The sequence below is a fragment of the Rhamphochromis sp. 'chilingali' genome (genome assembly GCF_963969265.1).
Source record: "Rhamphochromis sp. 'chilingali' genome assembly, chromosome: 4".
Classification (NCBI taxonomy): Eukaryota; Metazoa; Chordata; class Actinopteri; order Cichliformes; family Cichlidae; genus Rhamphochromis; species Rhamphochromis sp. 'chilingali'.
Genome location: NC_137948.1, coordinates 31,691,736 through 31,708,934, shown reverse-complemented (window position 1 = coordinate 31,708,934; position 17,199 = coordinate 31,691,736). Strand labels below are relative to the sequence as shown.

General features: G+C 43.8%; 1 protein-coding gene across 1 annotated transcript; it reads right to left on the bottom strand.

The window, feature by feature from the left end:
- Positions 1-5,238: 5,238 nt before the first annotated feature.
- Positions 5,239-13,403, bottom strand: LOC308394854 (uncharacterized protein). The gene is made up of 2 exons (XM_080879437.1): positions 13,297-13,403; positions 5,239-7,264 (listed from the first exon to the last, which is right to left on the bottom strand). The coding sequence occupies exon 2, from the start codon at positions 6,970-6,972 to the stop codon at positions 5,410-5,412; it is 1,563 nt and encodes a 520-aa protein (XP_080735563.1). The 5' UTR covers positions 6,973-7,264; positions 13,297-13,403; the 3' UTR covers positions 5,239-5,409.
- Positions 13,404-17,199: the final 3,796 nt, after the last annotated feature.

The window sequence follows — 17,199 nt, the reverse complement described above, 5'->3', positions numbered from 1 at the left end:
TATGCATAGCCAAGAAAACAGTCCTCATGAACTGGAAAAATAAAAATAATCTTAGTTCTAACCAATATAGAAATTATCTATTAGATTACATTAGTCTTGATACAGCCTCTGCCACCACATCTGATCAATTGCTCTGGGCTCTTTTGATCAGCTCCATCACCTAGTGGGGGTGGGGGGTCATAGTTTAGTCCCACCTTCGCTGTTGTGATTGGTGTGGGGGTAGGGACAGGCTTAGGGCGTCGGGGGGTTCCCCAGGAGCATCTTCCTTGGAGGACTCAACCCGAGGTAGCGGTCATGGCCTATTATGGGGGCCCAGTCCTGGCACAGGGTGCCGCCGATGCATCGAGCCACCTGGGGGCTCTTCAACTGGTGGGGGAGGTTGTTGCATCTTGCAGGAGCTCTCCTCTCTTCAGGAACTCACTCTGCAGGAGGGGGAGATACAGGCAGGGGCAGATCTAGAAGGGTGGCATGGGGTGGCAAGTGCCACCCAAAAATGATCCCTTGCCACCCCAAGTGCCACCCCAGTTTTGCATATGACAGTGTTGTTTATTAAAATAAGATAGCATTAACAGTTTGAGCGTAGTTACAGTCAACAGTGAATATAAATGCTAAAACTGAATATATTGCAGTGTTCCCCCCCTCCACCATTAACAAATGGTTCAGCCCATAGCAAGACCTGCTTTTTTCTTGCTTTCAGTAGCAAGCCATGCTTATGATTGTGCCAGAGCACATTTTGAACAACACCATGGGAATTTCGGATTTTACACAGGTGGTTGGATGTTACACTCTGTAAATGGAAGGAAGGTGAGTGTTATTAACCCTCTGTGGGACACGCTGCACCTCCAGATCACATGACTGACGTGATTTTGGTGGACAAACTTTTTTTTACTGGCACACATCATTTGTGAGGCATCTTATTGCAAAACCAGATTGTTCTCTCATTTTAGTTTTAGTAATATTTTTAAATGGTTGTGCAAAATTTAGAAACTCGGCAGGTGTATGGCTGCATTTTTAGACAAATAGTTGTATATGTTTACAAAATGTACAATTACATTATATTTGCATTTCAAGTTATAAAAATTTACTCAACATGTCTATGTTTTTTTTTTTTTTACAGTAAAAAAAATACTACTAGGATTTTAAGTTCTTTGTGTGATTTCAGATCAGTAATAGTACTATTAATAGTAATAGTAGTACTAATGCAGTATGTCAGTGAAAAAAACAACTAAATTCAGTTGAGCTGAAAAGAATGATACCAAACAAGGCAAGGGGGGAAAATAAAATGAAACAATCTGAGGGTGAAATCCAAACGTAAACTCAAAAGTCAAAAATGGCCGGTTGTATTTCAGACCTCAGTGGGTTAATCCAACAAATCATGAAAAATTAGGTTAAAATTTTTGTTCATGACAGATTTCTGACATTTTGTGTAATTTAAGCTGTAACAATGTGATTGTTTTCTAACAAAAAACAGTGTGAAACTTAATTTAGACTTGTGTTTGTAAATGAACCGCCCCATATTGTGTAGCTTTCTGGATTTTATACTTGTTGGGCTACATATTTATTTATTATACAGGCTATACAGTACATAGAGTCAAAACTCACATGTTTTATGTAACTAAAGTGTGTAGTTATGTGGGCTACAGACAATAATTAAGTTATAGACTATATTTATATGAAAAACGTGTATACTTACTGCATTTGAATCATTTTAACCATATGTAACCACCTGCATATGTGTTTGGAAAAAAAAAATGCTTTGATTTTGCCACCCCATTTGATTTCTTTGCCACCCTCATGCCACCCTAAGAAAATTTCTCTAGATCCGCCCCTGGATACAGGAGAGGTGGAGGAAGATCTCAGCCTGGGCGTCTATTGTCTTGTGTAGTCTGGAAGGTGAGTGGATGACGGGGTGGGTGCAGTTTTCTCTGAGGTGGGGTCGGGTGGGCTGTCCCGGGCTCTGTGGGGCCGGGCGGTGCTGCTGTACTGGGCCCCGGTCTGGATGGGCCTGGGCCCCCCTTCCCTGGCTGGTTGCAGAGTATGGGGGTGCCTACTGGGGTCAGCGGGGGAGCTGACCCAACTCGCTGACCCCTTCCTTCCCTCCCCATCTCCAGCTGCCTCCCTCTTCCCGCTCCACCACAACCACCCACACATGCAGGTCCTTGGGGTAAAGGTGTGTCACCAGGGTGCAGGGGAGGCATCCCCCCCTCTGTCCCCTTCTGGCTTCTTGTGCCTCAATTTTATCTCACAACTTAGACATTCACATTACTCACACTCTCAAAACACATACATATAGGATCTAGGGGGTGGGCATGCTACACGGAATCCAAAAGACCATCAGGGTGTACACCTCACCCCTGGCGTCGTTGCCCATCTCTCAATTTTAAATACACGTAGACATTGAGGGCTATCAGGAGGGCCTATGCGCTTACCTGCTGCTCTCTGGCAGGTAGCTCCATGCCCTCCTGGGTTTTAAATGCACCTTAGAACACACATGCATCAACACTACAAAGAGCGGGTGGAGGGAGGTTTGGAGTCTTCACACACCCCCGTTATCTGCGACCTGCTGGAGCGGGGGTGGCTAGGTGGAGGGTCTGGGGTCTGGAATGTGGGGGCCTTCCTGCTGCTGCGGAGTCGAGGCGATCTGCTTCTCCTCACCCCAGGGAAAAGGGTAACACCACCTGGGTCTGGGTGCAGTTTCCCCCTCCATGGGCAAGGGTACCTAGACCCGGGGCTTAGAGTACGCTTGGGGAGTGTGATCGTGTGTACAGCGTCTCTTCATGTCTGTCTCCACGTTGGTTGAGTGTGGAGTAAGTGCATATGAGAGCATGAGGGTGGGAATGGATGTTTGTGTCTGTGTGTGCCTGTATGTCTGTGTCTATATGTCAGGTTGGGTATCAGACGCCACCTCTCTGGGGACATCTCAGGCCCTCCATGGTATGGAGGCCTATCTCCCCTTACCACCACTTCCCCTGCCAGTGGCGGACTCCCTCAGACATCAGTGCGTTGGTGGTTCTTTGTGTCCGGGGATGGGCATCCAGGTACACACCGGCTCACTCCTTGGCGGCCGCTTATCGGGGCCTGGAGCCTGGGGCTTGCTCGGGCCACTTCGGGGGTGGGGTGCCCTCGCCCTCTCGGCCTGGGGCTCGGTCACTCAGGCACAGCTGGCTGCCGGCGGAGCTCACGGGCACGTCACTGCAACCCCCCCCCCCCCCCCCCCTCCCCCCTGCCTTCTGCTCCGTGGCTGCTGAGTGAGCCCTCATCTGGGAATCTCGTCAGCTCTTTCTGGGACAGTGGCGCGGCTGCCCCTCTGTTAGTCTTCCGTGGTCTCTTGTGTTCTGGGGGCCTCTGGATGTGTGGAGTTTTGATCTCCTCCATACCTGCTTCATGCCCTGGAGGACGGGGCTGTGGCCCCCCCACACCCTCTAGCAGATCATTACGTGAAGGAACCTTTTAAAAACAAGCGCGTTCATGCTCACAGGTGTACACACGGGTGATCACACACCTTTTTGGCTCCTACCTAAAAGCACACTGTGCGCTGTCGATCTTACGTGCTGCACAATAATGTTTAATATTGTATCCCCATGTAATGTTTGTGCTATATGTGTAAGGTCCCATTTCACTGCAGGGCAACCTGCATGTGACGAATAAAGCTTTGATTGATTGATTGATTGATTGATTGATTGATTGATTGATAATATTTAGTATTTACTGTTATATTCCCATATATCATCGTGATGTTGTTTATTCTATTGGTCACACTTTCTTCTGCTTTTTCTTTTTTCATTCTCAACAGGTGAAATTAAAAAAGAAAAAAATCCAAAACTGAAAATAATGGCATGATTGCTCTAAGAGGGCAATTTAACTGTAAAGTGATATAGGCCCTCTGTCACCTTTTATTCATATTTATATATTTTTTAAAATATTTTTTAAGCTTTTGCACAGTTGTGTGGAGCACCCATAAATTCATTGTACATGTAAAATGACAATAAAAAGCTATTGTATTCTAATCTATTCTAACCAGACTACAACCAATTGGCAACCAGTTGCCACAGCTTGTGCTCACTGGCATACACTGACTCAGAATGATTGCTGTCAGCGTTTATAAATTAAAGAACAGTTATTTGTAAACCTTCGCTGATCTGTCCAAGAGTGCGTGCAGTCAGTGCGACCCTGACCTCGATTGCCTCCTGCCAGGCAATCTGTGCACTCATCTTCCAATTGAAAGCTGTCACCCAGGGGGTGAGCATGCAATACCCTCAACCTCTAGGTGACCAGTTAGTCAACGGTGTTGCGTTAGGCCAAAAAATAAATAATTCAGCACAGTGCAATGAGACAACCAGCAATTTGCCATCCTATTTTTACTCTAAGATGACTGTTGGGGGAAAACTCTGTAAAAAACCCAGGAGAAATAAAGACACAATGAGACAAAGTTACTTTCTTTATCAAACGTGTACACGGGTGAGCTGCTAAGAACAACTCACACCATGCACAGTGGCTTGGTAATTTTTATAGGAAAGACAGTGAGAACAGGATAAGAAAATACAAAACAAATAAAATAAACAACTCCATATGTGGCGCTAGTCTCGTCAGCAGAGAGCTGGGAGAAGGCTGTGAGAGATAAAACAATCTAAAACAATATGTCCCAAAACAGTATGTCTTTGCTGAGAAAGTCTAAAAAGATAATTCTAAACTAATCTAACCATAGACAAAAGGGCATGCTTGCACATTTAAAAGAAGGTAAAGAAACATAGGAACATTTTTCCTGTAACATTCCCTCCTGTTTTAACTTATTTTAAATGTATACAACAATTGTCTGTGAAGGTTATTTATTAAGTATCTTAAGCAATTTTTAAATTCTCAAAATGTCAGCATAGCAGAAATGGAAGTCATTTGGTCTAAAGAATAAAACAAAAGAAAATAATACAAAGAAAAACATAGTAAATGAAAATCATAGTAAACGAAAAAATAATAAAACTAAAACTACAAAAAATAAAGGATGAAAAAATAAAATGAAAAGTTTATATTTAAAAATGATGAAAACCTAATATGTAAAATGAAAACTTCAAAAAATACAAGGATGAAAACCTTATATTATAAAATGAAAACTTCAAAAAAATACAAGCATGAAACCTTATACTTAAAACGATGCAAACCTTAAATTGAAAACTTTATATGTAAAATAATGAAAACTTCATATTTAAAATGGAAACTTTATGTTTAAAACTGAAGACTTCAAAAAAAATAAAAAAATAAAAGCATGAAAACTTTATATTTAAAATGAAAAACTTTGTTTAGAACTCAAAACTTCAAAAAAATAAAAGCATGAAAACTTGCATAACCTACTAATGTTTTAATCAGTGCATGATCACTTGACAAGTCATTTTTAATCACCACGTCATTTATTAGCAGCTAGTACAAGTTCTCCTCTAACAGAATTGCAACGGGATGTTGTTCTTCTTCAGGCACGGCAACATAAGCAGTCATTGTAGTTGTTATCATCTGTGAAATCATTACTCTTAGGCATGGCAACACACACAACACTAATATGAGCAGTGCTATCATGATGAGACCTAGAAGGAAAAATGGCTTTGCTACAGCAGCCAGCCATGAACCGCTGAACAGCCAGTCCAGCCAGCTTTGTGCTGTAGCTGCTCCAGGTGTGTGGTCAGTGACATATTTTTGCAGAGCGGTCAAATTCTGCAAAGCTTCATAAATGTCTCCTCCAGTTTCGTATCCATCAGGGATAAAAGTGCAACATGTTTCCCCGATCAGCTTGCAAACTCCTCCTTGTGACGCTGTTAGCAGGTCTAGTGTCAGTCTGTTCTGCAGCACCATCGTTCTGATGGCCTGCTGTTCTCCTGCTAAGGCGGTTCCCAGGGTCTTAGTCAAGTTGATGTGTCGTAGCAGAGCATATCGGTTGATTTCCACATGATCCCGCACCTCGGCAACTCCAATGCCGGGGATCAAGCTCTGTAAGAATTTCACTCCTCCTCCCCAGATGCGAAACTCTCCCGGCACTCCAGTGTCCACGGTAATGCCGAAAGAATTGGGGGAGGCGATGTCCACTTCACGTCTCTGCCGGCTGCTTGGGTGATGTGCAACACTTTGCATGAAGAAAACGTGATCTGATAATTCCACCAGGGCGCACAGACCTCCCCAACCTTCAGGGAGTGACAGATAAGCCTTGTTGCCACATAGGAAGTACCAGTCAGCCAAAACTCTGGTTCCTCTGCTGCTGGGTGCCGTCCGTGCACATCCTGTCTGGTACTGAGTCTTTGTTTGTAGTGGCATTCGGTAGCTGTAGTCGGAGCGACAGTTTAGGCCCATCAGCGTCGTGTTACTGGCACAGGTGGCGTTGATTGAACAGGTCATACACTTCCTCTCGTTCCTTGGTGGGCAGAAAGTGTATATGGACTTACATAGGTGAGTAGGCAGCTCCCCCACTGCCCGCGATCCATTGTTCATCACACATACTGGCAGTTGTGATGCGTTCAGTTTGTTCAGTAGAATTACATCAGGCAGTGGGTCTGAGACTTGGGGCCAGGTCAGTAGGTAGGTCTGTCCAGAACAGTTCACATTTGTGAGTGACGATGACCTCCAGGTTGCTTTTGCTGGGATGCTGTAGTTGGCTTTGGACCAAAGAGTACCGTAGCCTGGATGTGTTGCCAGGCCCAACAGACACCAACTGCGATCTTCAGGTATGCTGTACGGCCACAGGCCAGACGTCTGTGAGGATAGGGGCATATGGGTACATGCATAGCAGTCAGTTTTGTTATTCAAATGAGCTGTAGTGTTCATAAACTGCCACCAGAAGTTAGTGGCGTAGCCATGGGGAAACTTGGTGTACTTTCCTTTGTCATACAGTGTCTGCCTTTTCTCCATATAGCGTGACTTGTTGTCCCTCACGGAAGCAAAGGTGAGGAGCCCGGCCATGGTCAGGGCCGCTGCAGTTGATAAGAGCCACCACCTCATGACGACGGAACACACCCTCCTGTCGCGAGTAGACCCCCCGGCCAGGAAAGCTGACCCCTCCACCGGGCGAGATCACAACAAGTAGGCAAGCCTGCCGTCAGCTGTGTTTAGATGGCTTCACTGACTCGCCTGCAGTGACTCTGATGGACCCAGGATGGTCGTTCCGCAATTTTGCAAGCGGTCGGTGTAGTGAGGAGGACTTGGTATGGCCCCTCCCACCTGGGTGTGCTCCAGTTTTTCCTTTGGAGCACCTTGATCAGAACCCAGTCACCGGGCTTTAGTCTGCAAGACACTGGAGAAACATCATCAGGTTGTTGATTATGTATCTTTGTTTTCTAACAGCGTAGACATCCATTCTGCTAATGTGTTTTCTCTGATTGCTTTGTCTATTGGTTGACTGGTAATAGGCAGTGGAAACGGCCTGCCATGAATGATTTCAAATGGAGTTAGTTTATGGGAGCCTTGCGTTAAGCGCATCCACATCTTCACTAAACCCAAACATTCAGGCCACGGCCTTCCTGTTTCTGCCATGCATTTCCTGAGCCTTTGTTTTATTGTGCCGTTAGTTCTCTCTACAAGGCCTGCGCTCTGAGGGTGATAAGCACAGTGGTGTTTTATGCTGAAACCGAGTGCTTCAGAGACTTTAGTGATGACATCATTTACAAAATGAGTGCCGTTGTCTGATCGTATCAAAGCTGGGATGCCATATGTGGGTATGAAGTGATTGCACAGGCACTTTGCTACTGAAATTGCATCTGCCTTTTTTACTGGATAGATTTCCGGCCACTTTGAGAACACGTCTATAACCACTAGGGCGTATTTTGACCCTTGACATTCGCTTAGTTCAATAAAATCCATATGAATTGTGTGAAAAGGATGAGGCGGAGTTGGAAAACGGCCTCTTCTTGGTCGCAGGTTACCCTGAGCATTATATTTTTGACACGTCATGCACGTTCTGACAAATTGTTTTGCTGAAGTTTCAAAATTTACAGTGTAAAAATGAGAGTTGACAATACAGGTCATTCCCCCCGATGACAAATGCGTACAGCCATGAGTCACTAATGCCGCCATCTTGTGGAGCGATTTTGGCAACACTGGCTTGCCATAACACATCATTAAGTCGTTTGTCAGAACTGCACCGTGTTTTAGCCATTTTGCCTGCTCTGCTGTGCTTGCTGCTTTTTGTTCACTTTGCAATACATCCAGTGGAATCTGATGCGTGTTTACTGCCATCAGTGTCATGTTTGTCTTTTGTGCCGCCTGTTTTGCGGCACTGTCAGCAAAATTGTTGCCTGTAGTAATAAAAGAGCTATCAGTTTTGTGTGCTGCACATTTACACAATGCAAGTTGTTGCGGTAAATTTATTACAGTCAGCAGTCGTTGTAAGAGGCTGCCATGCTGGACTGGTTTACCGGTTGATGTAATCATTCCTCTGTTTTGCCAGAGCTTTGCAAAATGATGCACAGCAGAGAAAACATACTGGCTGTCTGTATAAACGTTTATTTGTTTATCTTTGTGTATTTCACATGCACGAATAACAGCTATCAGCTCAGCGCTCTGTGCAGAATATGAAGAAGAAAGTGGTTTTGCTTCTATTATTCTACTGTCTGTGGTTACTGCGTAACCTACACAATTACGGCCTGTGTTGTCTTTAGAGGCCGATCCGTCCGCAAAGACATCAGTAAAACCAGCTTGTGGCTCAGCATGGATGTCAGGGCGGGGTTTGGTGTCTTTGTCTAATTCTGCATGGCAGTTGTGCACATCTCCATCAGCTGGTGTGCTCACTAGAGTCCCTGGATTCAGTGTGCCACATTTTTCCAGTGTGATGTGAGACTGTGATAGTAAAATGCCTACATACGATAGCTGTCTGGCATGAGTCAGGTAAGAGAGATTGGCTTGCAGCAGTATAGATGTGACAGCATGCGGGACCTTCATAACTAGTTTGTGCCCTAAGACAATGTCTGCTGACTTCTTTACTGCTTCTGTGGCCGCTGCACAGCTTTGGACGCAAGTCGGCAGGCCCGAAACTACAGCGTCTAACTTACACGAGTAGAATGCCAGAGGGCGCTGTTTGTCACCAAAAGCCTGTGTCAGAACTGCCTTCATGTAGCCGGCCCCCCCATCAACATGCAGCACGAAAGGCTTGTCATAATCAGGCAGGGCCAGGACTACATTTGTTTGTAAAGCCACCTTTAGGTTAGTAAATGCTGTGTCTGCCTCTACCGTCCACGTTATTGTATCTCGCAAAGCGAGGTTTTTGCCATAAATCATGTCTTGGAGTGGCTGAACTGTTAGTGCATACTCTGGAATCCAAGCTCTACAGAAATTACACAAACCTAAAAAACTCATCATCTGTTGTTTTGTTTTAGGTTTGGGTATGTTTTGCACTGCCAGCTTTCTGGTTCCCAGCAGTGTTTTGCCCTGGCCTGTGAGTGTGTGTCCGAGATATGTGACGTTATCACTCCACAGCTGCAGTTTGTGTTTTGAGACTTTGTGGCCCTGTTCAGCCAAATGCTGTAGCACAGCAAGTGTGTTGTCTTTGCACGCCTGCTGTGTGTGACCGGTTATTAAAATGTCATCTACATACAGCAAGTATTGACCTAGCTGTGGGAGCTTACAGCTAGACATTGACTTCTTCAGTGCTTCTGCATAGAGGGTTGGGCTATTCTGGAAACCCTGGGGCAAACGAGTGTATGTGTACCTCTGACCCTCAAAGGTGAAGCCAAACAATGGCTGTGAGTCTGGATGTAGTGGAACTGAGAAAAAAGCGTTTGAAAGGTCGATTACTGAGAACCACTGTTCTTTCGGTGTGACCTGATTTAAAATAGTGTGTGGATTAGCAACCACAGGTGGGATTTGTTCAGTCACTTCGTTTATAGCTCTCAGGTCATGTACTAGACGGTATGCACCCGTGATAGCTTTTTTAACAGGAAAGATAGGAGTGTTACAGGTGGCTGTCTTTGTTTTTATTAAAATTCCTGCCTTTTCCATGTCTGCTATCACTGGGCGAATGCCATGTCTAGCCTCAGTAGTGAGTGGGTATTGAGATATCAGTGGTCTGTGTTTTGAGAGAGGTTTTACTCTTACTTCATCTGCATTTTTTATAAGGCCGACATCAGCAGGGCCTGTAGACCAGAGAGTTTTAGGCAGCTGAGCTAGTGCTGCCTGATGTCATTCAGTTAATTGTGCATGTGTTTCAGCGGCATCGGCTAGGTGTACAGCGGGCCTGACTGCGACCAGCCAACCCAGTGTGTATCGGAAACACCCTGTCCGGCGGCCTTGCAGCCAGCCTTCATGAGTGTCTTCCGTTTTTTCATAAGTGTCTGCTTCAACCCTGGCTAACACATTTCCTAAATCCTTCCAGTCTGAATGATAGTTATGCGCTACAGACACGTGTGGCTTAGGCATGCGGTTCAAAGCCTTCACGGCTGCTGATTGGATTACTGAGCACACTGCATTTCCCGACTTTGTGACATACAGGTGTTGTAAAGTCAAACTCTGTTGTCCTAGCTTCCACACTTGCTGATCGTAAAGTGGGTCTGGGCCTGGAGTTTGTTTAAATCTCAACGTGTTGTGATAGTCAGTGGGTTTCTGGAAATAGGATGTGGGGGGTGTATATTTGCGGGCCACATTGTGTAGTTTTGTGAGCTCTGGCAGTTCGAGAGTCCAGTAATAATGTGGGACACCGTGGCCTTGAGAGAGACACACGTTGCTGCTGTGTGCCGTGTTAATGCTATCTGGCTCTGGAGTGTTGTCATTTAGCATGCATTCAGCAATCATGCCATTCTCTTCCGGTATCACGCCTATCCTGAGTTTTGTCAGAGCGTCTCTTCCTAGAAGGTTTACTGGGCATGACGGGTCATATATGCATTTAATGAAGCACCTGCGGCCACTTTCTGTATGTATTAGTTCTAAGGGGGCAGTTAGTTGTTGTACAGTGGTGAGGCCTGTGGCTGACTTCACAACTAATGTATCTTTTGAGTACTGTAAGTTCTTAGGTGCCTGCCTCAAAACCGTTTTACATGCTCCTGTGTCGCATAACATTTGGATTGGTTGCCCGTTCACATGAATTAGCAGCATTGGTTTGTATTCTGACCCTAATAGCAATTGTTCTATGTTAAAAACTTCCCCTCCCTCATCAATGTTCATATCTTGTGTGTTTTCTAGTCACATGTCATTGTTCTCCATAGATTCGCCACTGTTTTGCCTGTCATTGTTCCTCCTACTATTATGTGTCTGTGGCTTACTTCTGCACTCTCGTTCAAAGTGACCTCGTTTTCCACAGTTGAAACAGGCATTGTCTCTTTCATATCTGCTGTCTCTGTTTCTGTGTCTGCGGCCTTGCTGTCGATTACCTTGCTTCCCTTTCTGTCTCTGATAGCCTCCCGAAAATGCAAGGAAACCTGTCTCTGAATCTATGGTGAAGACGTCAGCCTTATTTTTCTGTTTGTGCACTTTTGTGGCGTGTTCAGCATGTAACAGGGCATCTGGCAAGTTGCCAGTGTTCATTGTGACCCAATGTTTCTCTACATGTGCTCTGATTGGTGGGAGCAGGCCATTTAGAAACGCATTTTTTAATTGCTGCTGGAATGGCGTTGCATCGCCATCGGCATAATCTAAACCTGAATGCTGCCTAAAAACTGGGCGCAGGCGGTCTAAAAAGTCTGATGCAGTTTCATTTTCTTTCTGTTTTACCTCTCCTATTTTATTGTAGTTTGGCTTGGGGGCCAGCTGTAGTTTCACACGTTCATAGAAGTTATGTAGTTGGCCTTCTAATTCAGGGTCACCTGCACGCAGGGGTTGTGGTCCGTTGCCGACCACTAAAGAATCTAAAGGATTATTAATTGCCCCCCCAGTGAAAGAGCCTTTCACTGAGCCAAACTTCAAACCTAAAAGATCTTGAAGTACCTGGTACATTTCATGACCGTTTAAATACCATTGAGTCCTAATTGCTTCAACTGCTCTCTTCCATGTGTCAAAACCGTCATGCAGGGGCGGGACATCTTTAAGAACATTTTTGCGATCCTCATGTGACCATGGTCTAAACACAAGAATTGTGGGGTGTGCGTCTTGATGCCCCATAGGTCCAATCGGCTGACCATATCTGGGGTTAGGTGAACTTATTAATGGAAATACTCCTGGGGGGCTTGGGGGGTCAGGCCATATTTCCCTGCCTACATGATCTTCCCCTATATCTGCTTCAGGTGCTTGTGTTAATGACATTTTAGCTAAATCTGCCTGCACTGAACCGTAAGGGTTATTCACAGCTGCATCTTTGTCTGTTTGCTTGGGAGTTGATGCAGAGGCAGTAACATAGGGGGGAGGGGCTGCAGCCGTTTCTTCAGGCGCCTCACAGCTTTGCTTTTGTTTTTTATTCTGTCTCTTTTCTCTATTCTCAGCACGTCTCTGTTGCTCTTTTTTCCATGCATCTAGGAAAGTTAATTCATTTGTGCGTTTTCCTTTCTTTCTAAGATTTGTGGTTGCACTTATTTCCTTTAATAAGCTATCTTTGAGCTGTGTTAAAGCTGCGGGGCTGCACGTACCCTCCCACCCAGGACATGACGTCTTTTTAGGATTACGCCATCTCCTTGCGCTGATTTTTCCTGCACCTGGATATTTATTTTCTATCCATTGTTCGTCATTAATGAACTTTTGTGTATACTGCCCATTATTGGCAAGAGGTTTAGAGGTTTTATTCCCCATTTTTCAATTTTTATTATTTAGTGTATCTTACTTATGTATTTATTTAGTTATTTATTTTTATTTATTTATTTATACACTGGCAATACAGCTGCTATCCACCTTCGCTGGTATGAGGAATGAGAGTGGTTGTTCACACGCCCTTCTACTTTCGGACTATTTCCAAAAGCGGTGTGAACTTTACGAGGCGGAACTCGACCGTTCTCCCAAGCCACCAGCACTTCAGCGAACAGCAGTGAAAGAAAAACACAGTAGGAGCGGCTCAGTCTCTTATTGGACCGTGAAAAGTCAGCTTGCTCCGTTAGTTACAACAATACACACATACATTCACATTCACACTTATTCGCGCGATCGGAACCCTTATAATAAGGGGAGCTGCCAGTCTTTCTGTAGACGAGCTACTTATTCCCTTGACCCAGCTGGGGGAGCTACTCAGAGCTCCAAACCTAACCCACAAGAGTGGGGAGCTTCCAGTCGACGAGCTCCAAGCTACCAGCCGACGAGCTACTTTAAACCCACAGAAGTGGGGAGCTTCCAGTCGCGACGAGCTACTTTCGCTATTTTAAATTCCCTGAATTTAAAATACGATTTTACGCAAGATTGTGTCAGTGTGTCTGTATCTACCTGGTCAGTGTCGCCGGGTCTGGTCCACCTCGATCGGGCCCCACCACCGTGGGTCGCTTTCTAAGAACGTTGGCCAAGACTCGAATTTAACGCCCTTGGTCTTTGACCACACACCTGGTGTGTGGGCTGTCGACAGACGAGCAACGTGGACTGGTCACGGAGATGGGACACGATGGAGGCGCTCCGGCTCGAAGGACCAAGAAATGTTGGGGGAAAACTCTGTAAAAAACCCAGGAGAAATAAAGACACAATGAGACAAAGTTACTTTCTTTATCAAACGTGTACACGGGTGAGCTGCTAAGAACAACTCACACCATGCACAGTGGCTTGGTAATTTTTATAGGAAAGACAGTGAGAACAGGATAAGAAAATACAAAACAAATAAAATAAACAACTCCATATGTGGCGCTAGTCTCGTCAGCAGAGAGCTGGGAGAAGGCTGTGAGAGATAAAACAATCTAAAACAATATGTCCCAAAACAGTATGTCTTTGCTGAGAAAGTCTAAAAGGATAATTCTAAACTAATCTAACCATAGACAAAAGAGCATGCTTGCACATTTAAAAGAAGGTAAAGAAACATAGGAACATTTTTCCTGTAACAATGACTGAGCCATACAACACTCCATGTATGGAGTCAGTTGGGCTTCTTTCACTGGTGCATCCATGTTCCAGACACCGTCTGTAATGTCATAAACAACATTATTAGTCCTTCAAAGTTCTCACTCCAGAACAGCAGATTTCATTCATGCTGAGTACAGCGTGTGATGCAAAAACAGACTGCTTATTTTCAATTTTCAGGTCATAGCATGAGCTGTGACAGCAGCAGAGCATCTTGGGTAGCTCATGAAATCTACTCTTCTGTGATCCTAGAAATGGACTGAATGGCTTCTTTCAGGCTTTGTGTCCATGTTTTTCTTAGCTTAACATTGGTACATTACTCAGTTATGACAGTAGTGGATACTTGCAGAGTGTTTCCTAACCATTATTGTTTTATTCACTGATGCATCTTGATACATCTTTAATGGGGAGTAGCGGTTTAAAGGTTTCTTTCAGAGTCCTTGGGCTTTGTTGGAGTTTTTCCAAACACCAGGTGAGGATGAAAAATCCCCATTTCTTGCCACATTTTTGTTGAGTTACCACTGGGTCACTGTCTGGCACATACTGGAGTACTTTACCCTCCAAGCTTTCTGCTGGGCAGCTTGTCTGAGATGTGGTTAATGTTGTTCAAAAGCTCTATTTTGACCCAAACTGTGATCTTTCACAAACCTAGTCAGGTAGTTTATGCACACACCAAACCAAGCTGAAAGTAGTACCAAATGAAACAAAGCTTTTTAGAGAAAAAGCCCTGAAGGCAGCACTATCCTGCACAAAAAGAATGGAGGATGGTCAGGCTTTTTAACTACTATAACATTAGCCTAAGCTGCTTAGGAAAAGAAATACAATTTTTTAGAAGTGAACACAGTACAACACAGTTATACTAGTGAAATGACCAACTGAGGATTTTTTACATATTACTGTTTCAGTGTTTTTAAAGGTTTATTTCTTGCTTGCTTGCAGGAAGGTTGTATTTGCTTTTTTTCCCTCCTAACAAACAACATCAGCTAAATAATTAATCTTAATGTAACCTGTAAATGAACCTGCTAGGCAGTTTTTGATTGTACAGCAATTTCCTGCAGTTCATCATTTTATTTACAATCTAAGCAACATTTAAATCCTTAATAAAGGGTTAACCAGATCGACAGGAAGTTCCTTATGAAGAGGCCGGGCCACAGACATTGTTTGTGGACACACACACACACAGAGCTGGGGCAAGAAGCAAATGCAGTCCTGATGCAAGCATTAGTAAAATAACCCTTTAAAAACCCTGTGCTCATTCAGGAGCTGAACGTTTTTGTGAGTCTAATGTTTAGACATATTACTAAAGCCAGAATTGCAGAATCAAATCAAGCAGCTATTGAAAGCATGTGAGTTGCACTCAGTATTTTTACCAGTCTGATTGTTTACAGAAAGCTTCCAGTCAGATAGCATTTTGCCTCCAATGATGTTCACAAGCAAGCAGGTTAGCAAAGGTTCACCAGCTAGCTGTAACTTATCTACACTCCATGAATCCAGCCATGGTTTGTCTGATTTACAATCAGATCAGCTCCAGGGTTTGATGAACCGGTTAACCACGTCCATTAGATGGCTCAAAATAATATTAATAACAGTAATCAAGTTTGTTTTTTTAGCACTTACAAAGTGCAGTGTTACAGTGCTTTCCAAAGCCACACAATACACCAAATAAAATGCAACGAAAAAACAAAAACTAACTGAAAAACAAAACTGCAAATTGAATGTCCTGTCAGGTAAAACTGAAGGACTTCAAGAGTAAAATGCAGCGTGTCTCTGTTAGTTAAGAATAAATGTAATCGGCTGTGTGATGAGTCTCGTTCTCCTTTATGATTTCGACACTCGTGGCCAGTTCATTAGGTACACCTGTTCAAACGTTCATTAACACACATATCTTATCAACCAATCACATGGCAGCAAGTCAATGGATGTAGGGATGTAGACACGGTTGAAGTTAAAGCGAGCATCAGAATGAGAAAGAAAGATGATTTAAGTGCCTTTGAACTTGGCGTTGCTGTTGGTGCCAGACGGGCTGGTGTAAGTAAGAAACTGCTGATCTACTGGGATTTTATCACACGGACATCTCTGCAGCTTACAGAGAACAGTGTGGAAAAAGATGAGTTTTTATTTCTGCTTCGACATTCAGATGGTAGGGTCAAAATCTGGTGTAAACAAAATGAAAGCATGGATCCATCCTGTGTCGTATCAGTGGTTCAGTCAGTGGTGAGCATTATTTAAGCCCCACACCCGACTCAGTGCCCCTCAGTTCGCTGCTCACACCTGAAATAAAAAACACAAAAAGTGCAGTTTTGTTTCAACATGTGAACGTAATGAAAATAATAATAATTGTATAAATTACTGCAAATCTTCTCTGTTTTCTTGTCTTTACGGTTTTAAAAGATGGTTGGCTTCTTCTTCATCATAGGATTTTATCTCAGCATCTCCACACAAACTCACTAGAAAGAGATTTGGTGTGAGGTGGCTCGTCTGTGTTTGTGTGTGTTATAGTAGCTCACTGCTTTGGCTCTCCTCCAGGAAAAGGTCAATCATATCTTCAGCACATATGTGAGATGGAATCTGATTTTCCTGCTGAAGTCTAAGGAACTCCATCATCATTGAAATCTAAAAATAACAGGATGCATTTCATTTACGGGATATTTTGTATCAGTTTTTGCTTGGACGGATAATGAGACTTGCAGCTGTGAAAATGCCAGTAGATCCACACAGTCTTATAAATAAGAAGTTCCTCATTGTTAGTTAACCTGATTCTCACCTTGTCAGCTTTTAAAATATGTCAAATCGTTGAAACTGTTTAAATTCAGCAAAAACACTCACATAGCCCAATGGGTTTGTAGATTCCTCCACTTCCTCTGCTTCCTTCCATTGAAATGTTGTTGCTGCATATCACAACAGGGAACAAAAACTGTCAAATAGACTCCAAAAAGTGCGTAATTTAAAATATAGACAGGAAAATACTCCAGACTCCATTGTTTCTCCTGCACAAATGAACTGTTTGTGATGTCTGAGGGAGAATTATAACTGCTGGGGTCAAAGAATTCAAAGCTCTACAATGAACTCTGTTTCAGCAGGTCACCATGCAAAAGCTTTATTTATTTTAGCATTTATTACACTATGCTTTCTTTATTTCATGAATAAATAAAGTGAAGACTGTATTTCCGTATTCTAATTGTAGGTGTAGTATAACAAGATTTTAATCTAAAACACTGGGCCATGGGCTGTGGGGGCAAATAAAAGCTAAAGCCGCCACAGCACATATGCATAATAACTATATCA